Source organism: Cherax quadricarinatus, chromosome 72, assembly GCF_038502225.1.
Source record: "Cherax quadricarinatus isolate ZL_2023a chromosome 72, ASM3850222v1, whole genome shotgun sequence".
Classification (NCBI taxonomy): domain Eukaryota; kingdom Metazoa; phylum Arthropoda; class Malacostraca; order Decapoda; family Parastacidae; genus Cherax; species Cherax quadricarinatus.
The window spans coordinates 6041024-6062218 of record NC_091363.1 but is presented as its reverse complement, the minus strand read 5'-3'; the positions used below and the strand labels follow the sequence as shown (position 1 = coordinate 6062218).

The window sequence follows — 21195 nt, the reverse complement described above, 5'->3', positions numbered from 1 at the left end:
TTCGCCAGGAAACAGGACGTCATGGTCTTCATCAGATGATGACTTGTAACTAGTCAAGCATCCAACATGACTCACGAAATCGTAATGACATGATTGCAAACAAACCATACCACGGGCGGGGTTAGAACCCGCGATCAGAATCTCAAAACTCCAAACCGTCGCGTTAGCCACTGGGCCAGCTAGCCACAGTAAGATCTGTAGTTCTGAGACTCTCTGATCGCGGGTTCTAACCCCACCCGTGGTATGGTTTAGTTAAGCATCCGCTGGACTACCTGAGCAACTGATCAGTACCTAGCAGTGTCCTGCAGGGGAAGTATACATACCGGAAAATACTCTGCTCATCATTACTACTTTTTCTTAAGAATAACCACGCTCTATAACAATCGAACACACGCGTTTCAAAATATAGAAACACAAACGAGGCCATTTCCAGCTCTTAAAAAAAGTTTAACAATTTAGCCAATGAGGTGCTTGTGGGGCGGCACGTAAAGTGCTACTAAGTCATCTGCTCTTATTAAATTAGAGAGCTGCTTCACTAAAAACAGGGCCTCACATCTGTCACTTTGTACAATAACTCCAGCAGCAGCGAGTCGCTCTTGTCCTCCAAATAACGTCATGTCATCCAGACGCTTTATTTATATCAAAGTGGAGCAATGACACACAGATGAGCGCGTAGATTTATAGGCAAAAAATTAGAGCAATTTCTTAGAACCTATAGGTTACTTTGATAGCACGTTGGTGATTAAGGCTCAAACTAACTTGTAGATTAGCATCAAGGTACTGAAAGTACCTGCTGCATTTGTTCACTTAGCAGTAAATAAGAGGGATGGAACTATACCAATTTTTTTGCCAATACCGATAGCATCAAAATAAGCAGATACCAACACTTCGGCACATCCCTAGTAAATAAGTAATCGGGTGTTATGAAAATGTAACATCCTGGGGAAGGGGGTGACACTATACAATAGACAGGGCTGAGCTCTGAAATAAGCTGAGGAATATAACAGCTCTTCAGTCCCATGGGCCTCTTGCCCTAGTAGTGACTTAAGGGAGCGAACCTGCACGTTATACTCATTGAGGTGTCAAGTGCGGATCATTAAAATCACGAGAAAGTGCTAAATCCTTAAGGGTCATACAACACCTGGGGAATGGGAGGCAACCAGATTCGAGCTGTGCAAGAAAGGTATAAAATACCGACAATATGAAAGTTAAGACACATGTGCAACATCTGGATATCTTTATTGTAGACGTTTCGCCATCCAGTGGCTTTATCAATACAGATTCTAGGACATAATAGGAAGACAGTAGAACTATATACAAAAGATGAGGTAATCAGTCCCTCAGCCTTGGAGTTAGTGTTGACAGCACGATGCTGTGAACACTAACTCCAAGGCCGAGGGACTGATTACCTCATCTTTTGTATATAGTTCTACTGTCTTCCTATTATGTCCTAGAATCTGTATTGATAAAGCCACTGGATGGCGAAACGTCTACAATAAAGATATCCAGATGTTGCACATGTGTCTTAACTTTCAGATTCGAGCTGAGGAGGGGAAGACTGCTTCAGTTCCTTGGATTAAAATCCATTCAGTGTCTTTAAGGCACCCTCCTGAAAGGCACGAGGACCTGCCTTCGGCAGTTTCACCTAGAATCCCATGATCAAAAACAAACATTCGACCAAAATTAATTTTGTATTACACAGGAGTGAGAAATCGGCGTAGAATTTACGAGGCTGACTTGTTCCTGGATCAAACCTGATTTTTACTGCTTTTTCCTGATTCAGACCTTCCACCCAACGCCTGAATATTTCCAGCACGGGGGCGGTGCTAAAAGGGAGTCTGAAACCCCGAAAATTACCTCTTCCTTACAAATAAAAAAATTCAATAACGCTGCTTCGAGACGTGTCCTGTAGACCACCTTCCATGCAGACTGCTTCCCCAAGGCTCCTCAAAGCTTCTGTAGTCGCCCGCCTCCCTCCTCCAACATTATTATTATTATAATCAAGGGGGAAGCGCTAAACCCGGAGGATTATACAGCGCCTAGGGGGGGATGTGGAAGGCATTCAGGCTTAATTCGGGGAACTGGAGCACAGATCCAATTCCCTAAATCAAGAGCCCCTCACCAACATCAAGGAACCTTCCTTCCAACAGACATATCGTCTTCTCTATTTGCAATGAAATTTCTCCACAATATGTAACCCACAACACTAGACTAACAGCCAAGTACCTGTTTTGTATTGCTACAAAACAGGACTAATGGTAAAGTAACAATTCTCGAACCAAGAGTGAAGAACGTCAACCATTCCACGTTTTCTATTTTTCCCTGCGCCACTTCGTTACTAGACGTATTACAGCTATTTTCTAATTTGCTGATTACGCTTTTTTTTATAAATCATCTAACCAAACACAACTTAACCTAATTTAAATTAATTTATTTTACTACAACTTAAAAAAAAAAGAAACGCAGAAAGGTTGACGTTGAGCGAAAAATCAACCAATGACGTTTTAAAAATCAGTATGGGTTCACAATTAGGAACTGGGGATGAGTGGGAAGAAAGGTGGAGGTGGGGTGAAGTGGGTGAGGTGAAACAGATGGCGAATACTAGGGAAAGAGGTGCCGAAGAAGGGAGGGAGTGCTATTGGGCTTGCGTAGGATTAGGTGGGGGTGGTAAGGGTGGACGGAACTCGAGTTTAGGTACACAGACAGTCTGTAGCTCACTGCCGTCGTGATCATACACACCTCAGTTGTGCTGCTCCTACCCTCCACGCTAACGCCACTCGCTCGACACCATAGTCGGTCACTCGAGTTCGCCTATAAATACTCGTGACATTTCTCACCCAAACATTAAAATTTAACATTGTGTGCTCTGGATACTGATAGCATTTAAAACCAAGAGAAGTGTAAATTCTGAAGTGTTGCAAAGAAGAACGCTGAGGCGGTTCACTTCGAAGTTGTAGCAGCATGGCGATAGGAAAAGTGTTACTCTGAAGTCAGCTCGTAAATTAGCAGGGATCTTATAAAGCCTAGGCATGGCACTGGCGTCTCAGGTGTTAGGAGGGTGGGGAATAGAAGGGTCATTCTTGCCACTGAACCAGCCGTTACTGCAGCTGCCAATGATGAGATCAAGAGCCATACGAACAGGCTTCCCCACCGCCAATAACGAGGCTCAATCATCACTCGACCAACACTCCCTGAGTAGCAGCTACACTCTAGACCAACTTCAGCAGCTCATATCGCGCCACTCCTCTTATACCACAGCAAACCAAAGACGACAGCAAAGAAGGCATTCTACCACCACCACTACTACAACTACCACTCCACGACCGACGTCACAACGTCGTCTGAGAAAGACACAAACTCCTCGTTTCGTGAGTCAATTCCATTATGGAAGCCTGGAAGGTCGAGAGGAATACGCGGTAAGCCCCTCTGAAGACGACGCCATAGTGCTGCTAGTAGGTCTCTTCAACCTGCTGGCCGTGGTTGTGTACGCTGCGAACAAGTACATCAAGGGGGAGCCTGGGGGACTGTCAGAGCGCGTCATACAGTGGCAGGTACAGAAGGTGTTGGACGAGTTGGTGATCAAGGTGCACAGTTCGCAGTATGCCGCTAACTTGCTCTCCCGAGCCATGCCTGACGACGTAGCAGTAGTGGAGGTAGGACGCGCCGTACACTGTGAGACACCTCCCTGGCTGAATCTCCTACAAACCAAGCTGCAGTCCTTAATGATTCATAACACCTCTGGCGACACCACAAAATGGCTGCAGCAGGCGAAACAGCGACTAATGACGGAGATCGGTTCATCACCTGCAGCTCTGGCCACGGAGCTGCTCCATCCGCGCATATATGAGCCCCTGCAGGAGCTGTACGCTACTCTTACTACTGAAGGCGGAGCTGCTCGTGCCCTGCAGGAAGTGCTCGGGGGTGATGAGGGCCGCGGCCTCCCCTCCCACATGAACGACCTGCCCTCCCTGCTGAGCACCTTGAGTAAGTTGAGCCTGACGCAGCTACAAGCTGCCCTAGCGGCCCTCACGGCACTGGGACGCGCCCAGCAGAGAGTCAACGTTGTCCCGGCTTTGGCCTCAGCTCTAAGAGGCAGCCTCACCTCGCAGAATTCCGTGGGTGAAGGACGGTCGGACAGTGGCGGCGACCACCACTTCAGCAAGTCTCTAGTCCAGTATCTCCAACAATCAAGGGTATCTTCTGAAACAAACACGGTGCCCTACGCCACCAAGAACAGCGCGGCCGGTAACCGTCGTGAGTACAACTCCAGGTACAGTCGGGTGCACAAGAGCGAGGGTCAGCAGCAGGTGCGGCGTGAGGGAATGGTGGAGGACGAGAACTCTCTGACGAGGAAATCATCGGGACACTGGACGGACCGGTGGTTCTCCCTGGTGACGCAGGTTTCCCCCGTGGGGCTGGACATGAGTACATTGTATGCCCGAGCCAGGGCCAGACCTGCCTGCCTCAGGGCACTCCTTTGCAGGGCCAACAATGCTTGGAGGCAGGTGGGACCCGTCCAGGCTGCCCTCACACCCTTCTCCAGGTAAGTTAGTACACTCTCGTGTTGCTTTAAAATGACATTAAAAGTGACGAAGGTCCCAGGGCCGAAAAAAAATCTAATTTTGTTTGCTCACGTGTTAACCTTTTAAATCACTTGGCGATATAAATTACCAAAACACACCTGTTACTATAAAAATATGAGCTGAAAAAGTGCCGTAGACCTATTGGTCCAATATCTAGGCTTTCACGGAAGTCATATGGAAAAAACTTTTTTCTTATGTGAAGAGTTATCCGTACAAAAAAAAAAAAAATTGGCTAAGAATGCCACGAGAAGCAAAATATTTTTTTTAAACAGGTTGAATATTTTTTACTGTTCCACCCAGCCTACTCTTAAAGTTTACTAAAGTATTTTCTTCTATGATCCAGAGAACTTGCAACAGTAATTATTGCACTAAGCCTTACCCCCCACAACCCTAAGTTTCCTTTGTCAGTGTTTATGTTAGGTGAAGGTAAATTAACTAAAACTTCTATTAACAGACAAAAACAAAATTGCTGTCACATGGATTCTTCAGCTGAAGCTGAATTATTATAATAAAAAAGAAGCGCTAAGCCACAAGGGCTATACAGCAGCTGAAGCTGAAGAATCCATGTGAAGTGGCGTAATGCTACGATTTTTGTCTTCTCTCCACCATTGTGTCTTGCACTTAATCCGACTTTACTTTTCAAGTTGTGAAATTATCAACAACAATGTAATTCATCAATAATAAAAATATCTAAGGCAACCAAAAAGATCTATCATTTGGCATTTATTTCATGGATACACAATACCATCGTAGTTATCACACCAGTTGACGCAGTACGTATATACAATCTCAGGTTTACAGGTATTAACAATTATGTGATTTGTCATTTCCTGTAGGATTTCCTTGCATCTGTCTCCGAAGGGGTTGCATTTTATTACATTAATATATGATACAGTGCACTGTTGGGTCGTTTCTTTATCCACACACCTTTACGTGCCATGTGCTTAACATCTCTATACAAATCGAACTGCTAAGGGCATTTGAAGTCAAGCATTGAAACTTTGTAGTCTAATCTTGTGTCTGCACTTCTGCTGTATTTGAAGTCATTACTGTGTAACAAGGAGTTTTAAAACTCCTATTTGAGATTTCAAAATTACCTGTTATATCCAAAATCTTCTTTATTTTTTTTATGTAAATCTAGTCAAAAACATCAGTCTTATTCACAACTAAGACATGTGCAACAGTTCGGTATCTTTATTGTTGAAACGTTTCGCATACACAGTAGGCTTCTTCAGTCAAATGCAGAGGTAACAGGTGTAGTATTTGACTGACGAAGCCTACTGCATAGGCGAAATGTTTCAAAAATAATGCCCAATTGTTGTCCATGTGTCTTAATCATCAACTTGTCGGTATATCATTATCAACATATTCTTGCTCACATTTCGTAAGGACTATGCGAGAGATAATCCAAAAATATTTAACATTAATTCCTTGATAAAATAATTCGTACATGTAGTTCTGGCTTCAGAAACAAGTATGAGACTTATCTTTTAACGATTTCATTGATTTTTTTAAAGTACGTTAACGGGTGACTATGCAACACGGCAGCAGCAGTATGGCAGCCAGTTTCAGTCTCAGGTGGAAGCCTAGTTATGAACACTAACACTTCTCTATTTTATCATCCCAGTGTAGTTTAATTTGTTTAATTCATGTTAGGAGCTAAACCTATGTGGGTTATTCAGTGCAAAACGTGGTGGAAACTTGATCCTCTGTCTGCTGAGCACGAGACAGACGCGTTTCCTAGTATTTGTACTTATCTATACATCATCCTATTGTATTACGATGACAACACTTCCGTTCTCTCACTAGTCAGTAGCCCAAGAGCGGTCTGAAGGATCGAACCTCCATTTCTTATACTGGAAGACCGACATAGGTTTTTCTTTCATAAAATCTAATTCAATCATACTGCATGTGGAGAATTTTGTTATTAATTTCATGGGATAGGGATTGTTTGTGATGTCAAGTAGTGGGATGTCCTGGGGTGATAAATGCTGAAGCACACACAGCTAAGCATCTCACTACAGTGTTTATAATGAGCTAGATAGAGAATGGTCACATAAAAAGCCAGTACCACGCAAATTTTGTTTCGACACTCATCCTGTGAGTGAAAAGACCGCCAGACTCAAAAGCCACAACAGACAACCCTGAGGCAGGAAGCCAAAGATAACACGAACCGTATGAACACGAACCGAAGTCACAAGGAAATACCCCAAGCCGCTACATCGTGGGATTGCCTCTTGGTAACCAATTGCCCCTCACACCGACTGGCCACCACCAATCCCAACACTCATTAGGAGACCCTCAATAAACCTATCTGCCTGGGAGCCGCAACTCCTAGTCATCCACCACTCTCATCAAGCGTTATGTCCACCTCTCTCTTCTCTCTCACCCAGAAGACTACAGCAGGCAACCTCTCGCCGTGTAAAAAAAGGAGAGGTCGTAGCGGTAAAAAAAAAAAATATTGCTACGCTAATACCTTCATCATTTGAAACTGAAGCTGTCATTTGGTTGAAGCAGGTAGCAGTGTGGGTTGAAGTAGCCTTGAAGTTGCCAGGTGTCGTGGTTTGAATCAGCCATCTGGCTCACGTGAACTTCGTTTCCATGTGTGTATTCTTTCATGCTGTGCCCTTCGAGGCCCTTTGTTCGATGGCTCTGGGTATTTTTTATTTTGTGATGATGTCTCCTCCGGGCCTTGGAACTTTTATGATAAGTTTAGTAAAGTCTACTTAATATCCCAGCTTTTCAGTTCTGGGACCAGCCTTGTTGCGTCCCGTCTTCACTTTATCATATATTTTAAAGTTACCAGTCATCGTAACACTACCTCGTCCTGGATCTAATTCTAGAATTCTACCAAGTTGTGAAACAATATTTTATCATTTAGCTACCACTTTTTTTTCTGTATATAATTGTGGTCTTTTCCATGTTGGTGGTGGCTGGTTGGTTGGCTGGTTAGGTAAGTGGTACTAACCCAGCCTGACCCCAATTTACACACAAACGTAGAAAACTACTCGTACATTTCTACATGTTGCCCTCTTCCCTTGCTGCCACTAAAACTTACGCGTCTTAGCTACAACATGTGTCAGCCCTCGTTACATAATCATAAACAATAACATTATCATCACGGGGTAACATAAGGAACTCTACATCCGCACCAAAAACACTGCCATCTGCCGTCACTAACTGTTAGCCTCTTCCCCCTCCCCCACTACCAACAACAGTAAATTTCAAGACCTCCACACGAAAGAACATATTGCAGATTAGCAAAGGAAATACAACCGTTCAGTTTTTTAATCTTCCTTCCCTCCTGGGGCAGGGTGCCTGTATAGTAAGGAATGTGTAAGTACACAACCTTAGAGTCATAATGACTGCGTATGAAACCTAAATAGCTTAGCAAGTCTTTGGATCAAATGGGATTTGTGACTGTTTATGTCTGGCGTGACAAGTTTATACATCTATGGCGTGACATGCTTATATATCTCTGGCGTTGCAGCAGCAAGGCAACCGATGCTGGGACGACTGATGCGGACGATATATACCTTTAATATAACATGTACCTCTTTACTCCTCTTCTCTTACCCCTTTCCCTCTGCTGTTGCTATTCCTCTAAAATGCTACCCCCGCTCTTGTCCATACATAGCTTTAAGAAGAGATATGATAAAGCTCATTAAGCAGGGTGAGTGGACCTAGTAGTGACCAGCGAAGAGGCGGGCCAGGAGCTGCGAAAAGATCCCTGCAACCACATTACATATTCCTCTAACCAACTCGATACCTCATATGGAGTGTCGAGTAGGTTAGAAGAAATAGTGTATCAATCACAGCTTAGGGCCGCCCTCTACACCCCCCTCACACATTATTATCCCTCCTGACATCCCCTCGTACATTACTCCCTCCTGACACTTCCCCTCGTACATTATCCCCTACTGCCATTCCCCTCGTACATTATCCCCTACTGCCATTCCCCTCGTACATTATCCCCTCCTGACACCCCCCAAATCATCCAGCACCTAGTCTTCGTGCTCCACACAATACCATCTCAGCACATTACATCATCAAACGTTTATTCAGTTCTTTCACAAACACATGCGAACTGAACACTCAATGGACAAGTCGTAATTACACCACCACCACCTCTTCCTACCCCTACTCCTCACCACTTCCATTCACTACAAAAACTACGGTAAAACAAAATCAGTGTAAACATTCTCTTCAGATTCACCGTTGTTATTCGCGCACTTTATGTTCGCCTTCAAGATGTTAATTTCCTGGCTCCGTCCATAGTGTGTGTAGCGGGTTAGTTCTATCTTGTCTTGTTCAGTTCATGGTGGTGTGCAACAGGTTGGTTCTGTCTTGTTCATTTCATGGTGGTGTGCAACAGGTTGGTTCTGTCTTGTTCAGTTCATGATGTGCAACAGGTTGGTTGTCTTGTCTTGTTCAGTTCATGGTGGTGTGCAACAGGTTGGTTCTGTCTTGTTCAGTTCATGATGTGCAACAGGTTGGTTGTCTTGTCTTGCTCAGGTCATGGTGGTGTGCAACAGGTTGGTTCTGTCTTGTTCAGTTCATGATGTGCAACAGGTTGTTTGTCTTGTCTTGTTCAGTTCATGGTGGTGTGCAACAGGTTGGTTCTGTCTTGTTCAGTTCATGATGTGCAACAGGTTGGTTCTGTCTTGTTCAGTTCACGGTGGTGTGCAACAGATTGGTTGTCTTGCCTTGTTCGGTTCATGGTATGCAACAGGTTGGTTCTGTCTCTTGTTGTTCCCGTGTGTTGTGTGCCAGTAGTTAATATGTTTCTCACTGCTGCATGTGTCATCCCTTTCATCTGTGCTATAATTTTTAAGTATCCCGCAGGTATGATACAGTTATCACACGAGTATCATACACATCACAAATGTATCACAAAGATATATATTAGTCAGATTTGATATAATGGAATAGTAGCTCTAATTCCTTGTATGAAAAGCCCTTCACCGGCATGAAGAAACCCTCTTCACTGGTGGTGCCTTGGCCACTAGATATTTTCGTATTGTTTCTTTGTTTCTCTCTTGATTCAATGATGTTTATTCTAAGCACTTCTAGCTTCTTTCCTTCCCTCCGATGCATTACTTCTTATCTTTACCAGTTTCAATTCCCCATAACCGTTATTAATTAAATTGTGCATTGTGTATTTTTCAAAATAATTTTTAAATAATTTAAGGGTGAATCTGTCGAGGCTTCTGTGCATTATAGGTAAATTACTTAATAACTGCCTAATTGACTTTCAGTGGATTTACTGGATCTACACAGGAACGTGGATGAGGGGAGAGGGTCTGTGATATGGGAGGGGGGGGAGGGAGAAGTGCGAGGAAACTGCTGCCAAGCAGAGCGTGCCTCACCCACCAAGGTCCAGCCAAACTATTTTCTAACTGTTTTGCAATTATTACCACTCTCTCCGCCTCTCCTCCATACAGATAACACACACGGATGTACTACCACCCACCACCCAAATAAAAGTAACCAGCAAGCCCTATACTAACCCCTGCTGTACAAACTTTTTAAACATTCGCTACGAACATTGGTCGTATTACTACTCGCCTGCCAAACAAATACCCATATTTTTATTCGTGAAGGAGATTATTATTATTATTATAATCAAAAAGAAGCGCTAAGCCACAAGGACTATACAGCGCTGCAGGGCAGGAAGGAAGCGAGGGCATCAGGTGGCAAAAGGGAGATGGATGAGTAATAGGTTACGGATAACAGCGGGGCAGTGGATGGTGAAAGGGTAAAGGGCAGCAAGAGACTGAACTAGAAAGGGCTGAGGGGAGTGCGAAAAGTATCATCAGAGTTTGTGGAGTAAATCAGTCGTTGTCAAGAAGTCAATGAGAGAGTCAGGATTAAAGGAGGGTCCATCAGCAAGAAGGGAAGGTAAAGAGAGAGTAGTAGAACGAAGACGACGTTGGAGGTAAATTCTGCGTGCTCGTTGATAGAGAGGGCAGTCTAACAGAATGTGGCTAATCGATACTGGAACTTAACACTGCTCACAGAGAGGAACAGGGTGCCTCTCCATGAGATACCCATGAGTAAGACGAGTGTGGCCAATGCGAAGGCGGGAGAGAGTGGTCTCCCAACCTCTGTACTGATGACAAGAAGACGGCCAGTAACCTATGCTCGGTTTAATAGAATGAAGTTTGTTACCAAGCAGAGTTGACCAACGTTGTTGCCAACGGGTGCGAAGGTGGGTAGCTATTGCAGCAAAATAGTCCAGAAATGGAACACCTCGATAGGAAATTGGTAGGTCATGTACTGCTGACCGCGCAGCAGTGTCTGCCTGTTCATTGCCCTGTACGTCGACATGACCAGGGACCCAACAAAAAACAATATCTTTATGTTTGGTAGAGATACGGCGTAGCCAAAGTTGGATACGGAGAACTAGGGGATGAGATGTATCAAATTTTCGTATAGCCTGTAGAGCACTAAGGGAGTCTGAGACTACTACAAATGATGACACAGGCATAGATGCGATACGAATAAGTGCTGCAAGAATGGCATACAGTTCAGCAGTAAAAATGCTAGCTGAAGATAGTAAATGCCCCCGCAAGACGCTGTCCGGAAACACTGCTGCGAATCCGACGCCGTCTGAAGACTTAGAGCCATCTGTGTACACAGCGGTGGCATGAGAATGGGAGTGGAAGTGATCAAGAAAAAGAGAGCGGGAAGCCACCGTAGGCAGTTGAGCTTTCGAGCAAGGGAGTGAGAAAGAACAGACCCGAACAGCTGGAACTTCCCAGGGGGGTAGGGAAAAGTGAGATGCTACATGAACATATAAAGGTGGTAACTGAAGGGAAGACAAGAGTGAATGTAGGCGAAGAGAAAAGGGACGGAGCAAACAGGGGCGGCGAACGAATAAAGAATGTCTACAACTCGTTCTCACCGAACCAGACCTCAGACGCCGACGGTGCCTAGAAGCCTCACTAATCGCCGTCACCGACACTATAGAACGCAACACTGGAAACTACAAAATTTCAAAAACATTGGCATACATGATACTTAAGCAGCACCAACCCAACAACACAGGAGTCACATGATTTCAACGTCTACCTCTTCATCATAGGCAGAGGTTGTTTTGATAAGGACCTGCCTCGCATGGGCCAGTAGGCCTTCTACAGTGTTCCTCCATTTTTATGTTCTTATGACATTCCTCAGGTCACGTGCGTCACACCTCACTCACCGCCTATATATATAATGCCTTTCTACCTCTGTATGTTAGAAGTGATCAAGGTCCCAGGACCGAAACGTTTTCTAATAAATATGTCATAGTGTTTGCTTACGTGTCTTTCTAAACCAACTTGTCTGTATTTATTACCAAGGTTTATACCAGTTTCTACACTAAATGTGGGGTCTGCACCAAAGACTGTTGAAGAAAGTAGCAGCTCATGGCATTGGGGGAAGGGTGCTCTCGTGGATCGAATCATGGCTGACAGACAGGAAGCAGAGAGTGTCCATAAATGGGATTAAATCCGAGTGGGGATCTGTAACAAGTGGTGTTCCACAGGGATCAGTCTTGGGCCCGTTTTTGTTTATAATATATATCAATGATCTTGATGAAGGAATAACTAGTGATATGAGCAAATTCGCCGATGACACGAAGATAGGTAGGATAATTGATTCAAATGTAGATGCTAGGGAACTTCAGGAGGATTTAGACAAACTCTACTCTTGGTCAGAAAAGTGGCAGATGCAGTTCAATGTAGATAAATGCAAGGTTCTGAAGCTCGGGAGTGTCCATAACCCTAGCACTTATAAGTTAAATAATGTAGAACTTAGCCATACAGATTGCGAAAAGGACTTGGGGGTTATGGTGAGCAGCAACCTTAAACCAAGACAGCAATGCCTAAGCGTACGTAATAAGGCAAATAGATTACTGGGATTTATATCAAGAAGTGTAAGCAATAGAAGTCCAGAGGTCATACTGCAGCTTTATACATCATTAGTAAGGCCTCACCTAGATTATGCAGCTCAGTTCTGGTCTCCATATTACAGAATGGACATAAATTCGTTAGAAAACATTCAGCGTAGGATGACTAAATTAATACATAGCATTAGAAATCTTCCTTATGAAGAAAGATTGAATACTCTTAAGTTACATTCACTTGTTAGACGAAGAATGAGGGGAGACCTGATCGATGTGTATAAGTGGAAGATAGGTATTAATAAAGGAGATATTAACAAGGTCTTGAGGATATCTCTCCAAGAGAGAACCCGCAGTAATGGATTTAAATTAGATAAGTTTAGATTTAGAAAGGACATAGGAAAGTATTGGTTTGGAAATAGGGTAGTTGATGAGTGGAACAGTCTACCTAGTTGGGTTATTGAGGCTAGGACTTTGGGTAGTTTCAAATTTAAGTTGGATAAGTACATGAGTGGGAGGGGTTGGATTTGAGTGGGACTTGCACATCAGAGCTTATTTCTTGGGTAGCATTGAAAATTGGGTTGGTCAAATGTCTGTTAGTGGGATGAATTGTAAAGGACCTGCCTAGTATGGGCCAACAGGCCTGCTGCAGTGTTCCTCCTTTCTTATAAGAACATAAGAAAGGAGGAACACTGCAGCAGGCCTGTTGGCCCATACTAGGCAGGTCCTTTACAATTCATCCCACTAACAAACATTTGACCAACCCAATTTTCAATGCTACCCAAGAAATAAGCTCTGATGTGCAAGTCCCACTCAAATCCAACCTCTCGCACTCATGTACTTATCCAACCTAAATTTGAAACTACCCAAAGTCCTAGCCTCAATAACCCAACTAGGTAGACTGTTCCACTCATCAACTACCCTATTTCCAAACCAATACTTTCCTATGTCCTTTCTAAATCTAAACTTATCTAATTTAAATCCATTACTGCGGGTTCTCTCTTGGAGAGATATCCTCAAGACCTTGTTAATATCCCCTTTATTAATACCTATCTTCCACTTATACACTTCGATCAGGTCTCCCCTCATTCTTCGTCTAACAAGTGAATGTAACTTAAGAGTCTTCAATCTTTCTTCATAAGGAAGATTTCTAATGCTATGTATTAATTTAGTCATCCTACGCTGAATGTTTTCTAACGAATTTATGTCCATTCTGTAATATGGAGACCAGAACTGAGCTGCATAATCTAGGTGAGGCCTTACTAATGATGTATAAAGCTGCAGTATGACCTCTGGACTTCTGTTGCTTACACTTCTTGATATAAAACCCAGTAATCTATTTGCCTTCTTGATAGTTGGTTTAGAAAGACACGTAAGCAAACACTATAACATATTTATTAGAAAACGTTTCGGTCCTGGGACCTTGATCACTTCTAACATACAGAGGTAGAAAGACATTATATATATAGGCGGAGAGTGAGATGTGACGCACGTGACCTGAGGAATGTCATAAGAACATAAGAATGGAGGAACACTGTAGAAGGCCTACTGGCCCATGCGAGGCAGGTCCTTATCAAAACAACCTCTGCCTATGATGAGGACCAGTAGACGATGAAATCATGTGACTCCTGTGTTGTTGGGTTGGTGCTGCTTAAGTATCATGTATGCCAATGTTTTTGAAATTTTGTAGTTTCCAGTGTTGCGTTCTATAGTGTCGGTGACGGTGATTAGTGAGGCTTCTAGGCACCGTCGGCGTCTGAGGTCTGGTTCGGTGAGAACGAGTTGTGCCTCGTTCCAGTTCATCAAATGCCCCGTGGAGTCTCTGTGGAGGACACAGGCGTACCTTACATCGTCTCTGTTAGAGGCATTTCGATGCTCATTCAGGCGGACTGCAAGATCTCTGCCTGTCTCGCCTACATATTTCTTGGGACAGAACCCACAGGGGATAGTGTAGACGCCTGCTGTAGAAGTTAGAGGTGTGGGGCTGCGTTTAGTAGTGAGGTCTTTGATAGAGGATGTGTTTATGGTGGAAACGTTGATGTTACTCACAGCAAGTGCCCGGCGAGTATTCGTGGCAACATCGCCACATGGGAGTACTATGAACTGTTTAGGGGGCTGTTCCATGGGCGGTTTGTTGAGGATAGCTTGTGCCTTGAGTCTGCAATCTCGGATGAAGAAAGACGGGAACTGAAGACGTGTAAAGGCTTGTGTTATGTAAGTGCATTCTTCTTCTAGAAAACAAGGGCTGGAGATGCGAAGAGCTCTCAAGAAGAAGCCAATGAGGACTCCTCTCTTAGTGCGGGTATCTTGGTGTGAATAAAAGTGTATAAGATCGTCCTTGTTGGTAGGTTTTCTATACACTTTGAAGAGAAGTTTGTCACTGTCGGGAGATCTGCACAGTAGAACGTCGAGGAAAGGTTTTCTATCCAAGACGTCTCAATATCCAGGCCCTTCTCAACAAGATCAATGCAGTTGAACCATCAATAAAGTTTACACTTGAACTCGAAAATGATGGCAAACTTCCTTTCCTCGACGTTCTACTGTGCAGATCTCCCGACAGTGACAAACTTCTCTTCAAAGTGTATAGAAAACCTACCAACAAGGACGATCTTATACACTTTTATTCACACCAAGATACCCGCACTAAGAGAGGAGTCCTCATTGGCTTCTTCTTGAGAGCTCTTCGCATCTCCAGCCCTTGTTTTCTAGAAGAAGAATGCACTTACATAACACAAGCCTTTACACGTCTTCAGTTCCCGTCTTTCTTCATCCGAGATTGCAGACTCAAGGCACAAGCTATCCTCAACAAACCGCCCATGGAACAGCCCCCTAAACAGTTCATAGTACTCCCATGTGGCGATGTTGCCACGAATACTCGCCGGGCACTTGCTGTGAGTAACATCAACGTTTCCACCATAAACACATCCTCTATCAAAGACCTCACTACTAAACGCAGCCCCACACCTCTAACTTCTACAGCAGGCGTCTACACTATCCCCTGTGGGTTCTGTCCCAAGAAATATGTAGGCGAGACAGGCAGAGATCTTGCAGTCCGCCTGAATGAGCATCGAAATGCCTCTAACAGAGACGATGTAAGGTACGCCTGTGTCCTCCACAGAGACTCCACGGGGCATTTGATGAACTGGAACGAGGCACAACTCGTTCTCACCGAACCAGACCTCAGACGCCGACGGTGCCTAGAAGCCTCACTAATCACCGTCACCGACACTATAGAACGCAACACTGGAAACTACAAAATTTCAAAAACATTGGCATACATGATACTTAAGCAGCACCAACCCAACAACACAGGAGTCACATGATTTCATCGTCTACTGGTCCTCATCATAGGCAGAGGTTGTTTTGATAAGGACCTGCCTCGCATGGGCCAGTAGGCCTTCTACAGTGTTCCTCCATTCTTATGTTCTTATGACATTCCTCAGGTCACGTGCGTCACATCTCACTCTCCGCCTATATATATAATGTCTTTCTACCTCTGTATGTTAGAAGTGATCAAGGTCCCAGGACCGAAACGTTTTCTAATAAATATGTTATAGTGTTTGCTTACGTGTCTTTCTAACCAAGGTTTATACCACTTCTTGATATAAATCCCAGTAATCTATTTGCCTTATTACGTACGCTTAGGCATTGCTGTCTTGGTTTAAGGTTGCTGCTTACCATAACCCCCAAGTCCTTTTCGGAATCTGTATGGCTAAGTTCTACATTATTTAACTTATAAGTGCTAGGGTTATGGACACTCCCGAGCTTCAGAACCTTGCATTTATCTACATTGAACTGCATCTGCCACTTTTCTGACCAAGAGTAGAGTTTGTCTAAATCCTCCTGAAGTTCCCTAACATCTACGTTTGAATCAATTATCCTACCTATCTTCGTGTCATCGGCGAATTTGCTCATATCACTAGTAATTCCTTCATCAAGATCATTGATATATATTATAAACAACAACGGGCCCAAGACTGATCCCTGTGGAACGCCACTTGTTACTGATCCCCACTCGGATTTAACCCCATTTATGGACACTCTCTGCTTCCTGTCTGTGAGCCATGATTCGATCCACGAGAGCACTCTTCCCCCAATGCCATGAGCTGCTACTTTCTTCAACAGTCTTTGGTGCAGAACTCTATCAAATGCCTTACTAAAATCTAAGTAAATAATATCAAATTCTTTATCGTGGTCAACAGCCTCAAAAGCTTTACTGAAAAAAGTTAATAAATTAGTTAGACAAGACCGGCCTCTTGTGAATCCATGCTGAGTATCATTAATCAAGCTATGCTTATCGAGATGGCTTCTTATAATCTCAGCTATAATTGACTCTAGTAATTTGCCTACAATTGAGGTCAGGCTTATTGGGCGGTAATTTGACGGTAACGACTTGTCCCCTGTTTTAAAAATAGGAATTACATTAGCCATCTTCCACATATCAGACACTGCACCTGTTTGAAGAGATAAATTAAAAATATTAGTTAATGGTTCACAGACTTCCATTTTGCATTCCTTTAGAACCCTTGAAAAAACCTCATCAGGACCCGGTGACTTATTTTGCTTCAGTCTGTCTATCTGCTTCACAACCATTTCACTAGTGACTGTGATGTTACATAATTTATCTTCTTCTGATCCACTATAAAAATTAATTACCGGAATATTATTAGTGTCTTCCTGTGTAAAAACCGAGAGAAAATAATTATTTAAAATCGAGCACATTTCATTCTCTTTGTCAGTAAGATGCCCATAGTTATTTTTAAGGGGACCTATCTTATCTCTGACTTTTGTTCTATAGACCTGGAAAAAACTTTTTGGGTTAGTTTTAGAATCCCTAGCAACTTTAATTTCATAGTCCCTTTTAGCTTTTCTTATCCCCTTTTTAATGTCCCTCTTAATGTCAATATACTGATTCATAAGATGACCCTCGCCTCTTTTGATACGCCTATAAATTCCTTTCTTATGCCCTAGTAGATATTTCAGCCTATTATTCATCCATTTTGGGTCATTTCTATTTGATCTAATTTCCTTATAAGGGATAAACGTTCTTTGAGCAGCATGTATTGTGTTCAGAAAACTGTCATATTGATAGCTCTCTTCGTTACCCCAGTCAACAGATGATAAGTGTTCTCTAAGCCCATCGTAATCTGCTAAGCGAAAATCTGGGACTGTTACTGAGTTATCCCTACTATCATACTTCCATTCAATTCTACATGTAATTGATTTGTGGTCGCTAGCACCTAGTTCCTCTGAAACTTCTAAATTATTAACAAGGGATTCATTGTTTGCCAGAACTAAGTCAAGCAGGTTATTACCCCTTGTCGGTTCTGTCACAAACTGCTTCAAAAAACAATCCTGAACTACTTCTAAGAAATCGTATGATTCTAAATTCCCAGTCAAGAAATTCCAATCAATATGACTAAAGTTAAAGTCTCCTAGAATTACTACATTATCGTGCCTTGTGGCCCTAACAATTTCCTCCCATAGTAGTCTCCCTTGGTCCCTATCTAAATTTGGGGGACGGTATATCACACCTAAAATTAATTTTTCATGCCCCTCTGAAAATTCTATCCAAACAGACTCTGTATGTGTTACTTCAGACTTAATACCCGTTTTTATGCAACAGTTCAAGCGATCTCGGACATACAATGCCACCCCACCCCCCTTCCCGATACTTCTATCTACTTGGAACAATTTAAAACCCTGAATGTGACATTCTGCAGGCATGTCCCGACTTTTTGAATTAAACCACGTCTCAGTAATGGCAAATACATCTATGTTACCTGCACTAGCAACTAGTCTCAACTCGTCCATCTTATTCCTAGCACTGCGACTATTTGTGTAATAAATATTTAATGACCCTCCTATCTCTTTACCCTTCCTTCAGTGTAAATTTATCGTGACTGATGTTAGTGGTGTTGCTGATTGGTTCTTGTTGGTGGTGGTGGTTGGTTGGTTATATTAGTTGTTGCTGTTGGTTGTTGTTATTATTGGTGGTTACTCTTTTCTTTTGTTGTTGTTACCTACGGTTTTTGCCGCTACCGCTGCTACTACTTGTTTTGAGCTACGACGGCTTACGACATATGAGCCCTGGCTGTCTTCAAGAAGGAACTGCATATACCTAAAGTCAGTGCCCGATCAGCCGGGCTGTGTTTCGTAAGTCGGTTTACGTGCGGCCAGCAGTAACAGCCTAGTCGATAAGGCCCTGATCCACCACGAAGCCTGATCAAGGACCTGCCGTGGGGGCGTTCACCCCCGGAACCTCCGGATAGATGGGAAGTCTCCTTCCTGGGAACCTTGATGCTGCTGATGGACTTAGTCCAAAGAACTAGACCTTCCCTCCCTCCCCTTGGATCAAACCTTATTACACCCTCCACCACTCCCAGGATAAGAATGTTATGTGGTCACAGCGCTAGGGAATATGAGTGAGGGTAATGTTTGATCTTAGGAAAGGGAGGGTTTCTCTATTACCCTATATGAAGAGCCCTTCAGTAGCATGAAGGTACTCTCCTCCTCTTTCCTTTAGGGAGGCCAGGAGCTGACACTCGACCCCTGTAACCATATATAGGTGGGTATATAGACAAACAGGCAGGCGTGCGCGCACACAAAACTAAAATCCGTTATAATTTTCTTGATCGCCAACTCTTGCACCCATTCCCTAAATTGACTCTCAAGGACCAGTGAAAATGATTCATCTAAGAGAAGCGGCATCAGTCGTGGTCAACACTAACAAAGAAAGGTGCAACTCCACGTGACACTCTAGCTTGCCTTAGGTGGGGATCAGTTACGTTTGTGGTTTATTCTGATTCAGGTGCTCAAACTCAGGTACACACTAGGTGAATACAACTAAGTTGTGTGTCCGTCATGTGCTTGGCACCATGGAAGATAGTCTCCTCAATGCCTCGTGGTCAGTAACCCACACGGTTTGGAAACGAGGAGTGTAGGTTCGTGAGTCAGAAAGCAAGGCTTTATTCAGCTTTACAAAGGTATAATCCTCGCGATCAAAGACAACCACCGAATTGCCCCTGTCGAAGACTTACGTACCTACACTCCTCTCGTTTCCAACCCTCTGGATCCCATCAAGAGAACTTTCCACACGGTTAAGCGTTTCACATACAAAATACTCTCTTGCTCTCACCGACTTATGTTTATATCAATTTTCACTGTTATTGGTGAGCCCCCGCTCCCTTACCTTTGCCCTATTTCCCAACCCCATTCTGTGTGATGATAGTATGCAACTATCATACAAAATAAAATAGCACGTTGCTGATGTATCCAATTTGAAAAGGAAATTTCATCTCTGTTCTTCGCATCGCCGTGATATATTCTCAGCCCAGATCAATATTATAGAATCCCGGAACGATAACCGACATGGATGGACAGAATGTGCCGCCCGCTTTGTGGGTATGGATGGTGCGTGTCGACGGGGCAGGCAAGGTAAGGGGTGTGTGAAGAATGAAATACCGTCTCCAGGTGTTGGTCGTGAGGGTCAAGGGAGATATGTACAGTGCTCCCGTTACCCAACAGATGGTATGCATGCTGAAGGGATGTCACCTGCTGCCTGCCTGCTGCTACTGCCCCTTCTGTTGTTCATTCGCCTGTCGCTGCTACTGTTGTGGTGGTTGTTGCCGTTGCTCCTGCTGTTGCTCTCACCGTTCCTCCTGTTAATATCGCCGTTGATCCTGCTATTAGTGCCATCGTTGCATCTGCTTCTGCTCACATTTATTCCTGCGGTTTGTTTCCCCTGCTGGCCGCACAGTTTAGTGTGGTGCTGCTCTTACCATTCTAGCATGTGTTGTGGGCTGTGATGCCATACGGTATATAGACACTATGTACACAAACCTTTAATTACACAAAAATGAGCGTTGCCGAGTCAATGATTTGATGAAGGGGTTTTGAAGGTCAAAATCTTTAGGTTGACTTTTGGTTGTCTTTTCCTGATAGAAGCTTACTGCACGCGTACACACACACTTAGGACAGGGAAAACAGTAAAAAACGAAGAGAAAGCAATATTTTATATATATATATATATATATATATATATATATATATATATATATATATATATATATATATATATATATACAAGGAATTCGCGAGAGCATGCGAAATATACACAAACACTGATCTCTGGCTGAAGGAGACTCGAACCTACGAACCTTAGGACAAGGTACGCAGTGCTTTACCAATCTACCCACACTGGACAATACCTTGGCGTGTAGCATGAGCTACACGTTTGATCCAAGGCAGCCAACTTTCAGGGAGAAGACTTACAGCTTTTCATCTATATATATATATATATATATATATATATATATATATATATATATATATATATATTATATATATATATTATATATATTATATATATAATATATTATATATATAATATAATGCAGAGAATTCGTAGTTTGGAAGTTAGGAGGAGGTGCGGGATTACCAAAACTGTTGTCCAGAGGGCTGAGGAAGGGTTGTTGAGGTGGTTCGGACATGTAGAGAGAATGGAGCGAAACAGAATGACTTCAAGAGTGTATCAGTCTGTAGTGGAAGGAAGGCGGGGTAGGGGTCGGCCTAGGAAACGTTGGAGGGAGGGGTAAAGGAGGTTTTGTGTGCGAGGGGCTTGGACTTCCAGCAGGCATGCGTGAGCGTGTTTGATAGGAGTGAATGGAGACAAATGGTTTTTAATACTTGACGTGCTGTTGGAGTGTGAGCAAAGTAACATTTATG

At 43.4% G+C, this 21195-nt stretch overlaps 2 protein-coding genes across 4 annotated transcripts in view; one reads left to right on the top strand and one right to left on the bottom strand.

Moving 5' to 3' along the window:
* The window catches only part of LOC128701367 (uncharacterized), a 114827-nt gene that overhangs the window by 43659 nt on the left and 49973 nt on the right, over positions 1 to 21195 (bottom strand). The window lies entirely within an intron of this gene.
* LOC128701364 (uncharacterized) overlaps positions 2389 to 21195 on the top strand; it is a 52441-nt gene continuing 33634 nt past the window's right edge. Inside the window, exon 1 of the mRNA XM_053795062.2 lies at positions 2389 to 4543. Within this exon, the coding sequence (XP_053651037.1) occupies positions 3030 to 4543 (1514 nt within the window). The 5' untranslated portion in view covers positions 2389 to 3029. The remainder of the gene's footprint in view (positions 4544 to 21195) is intronic.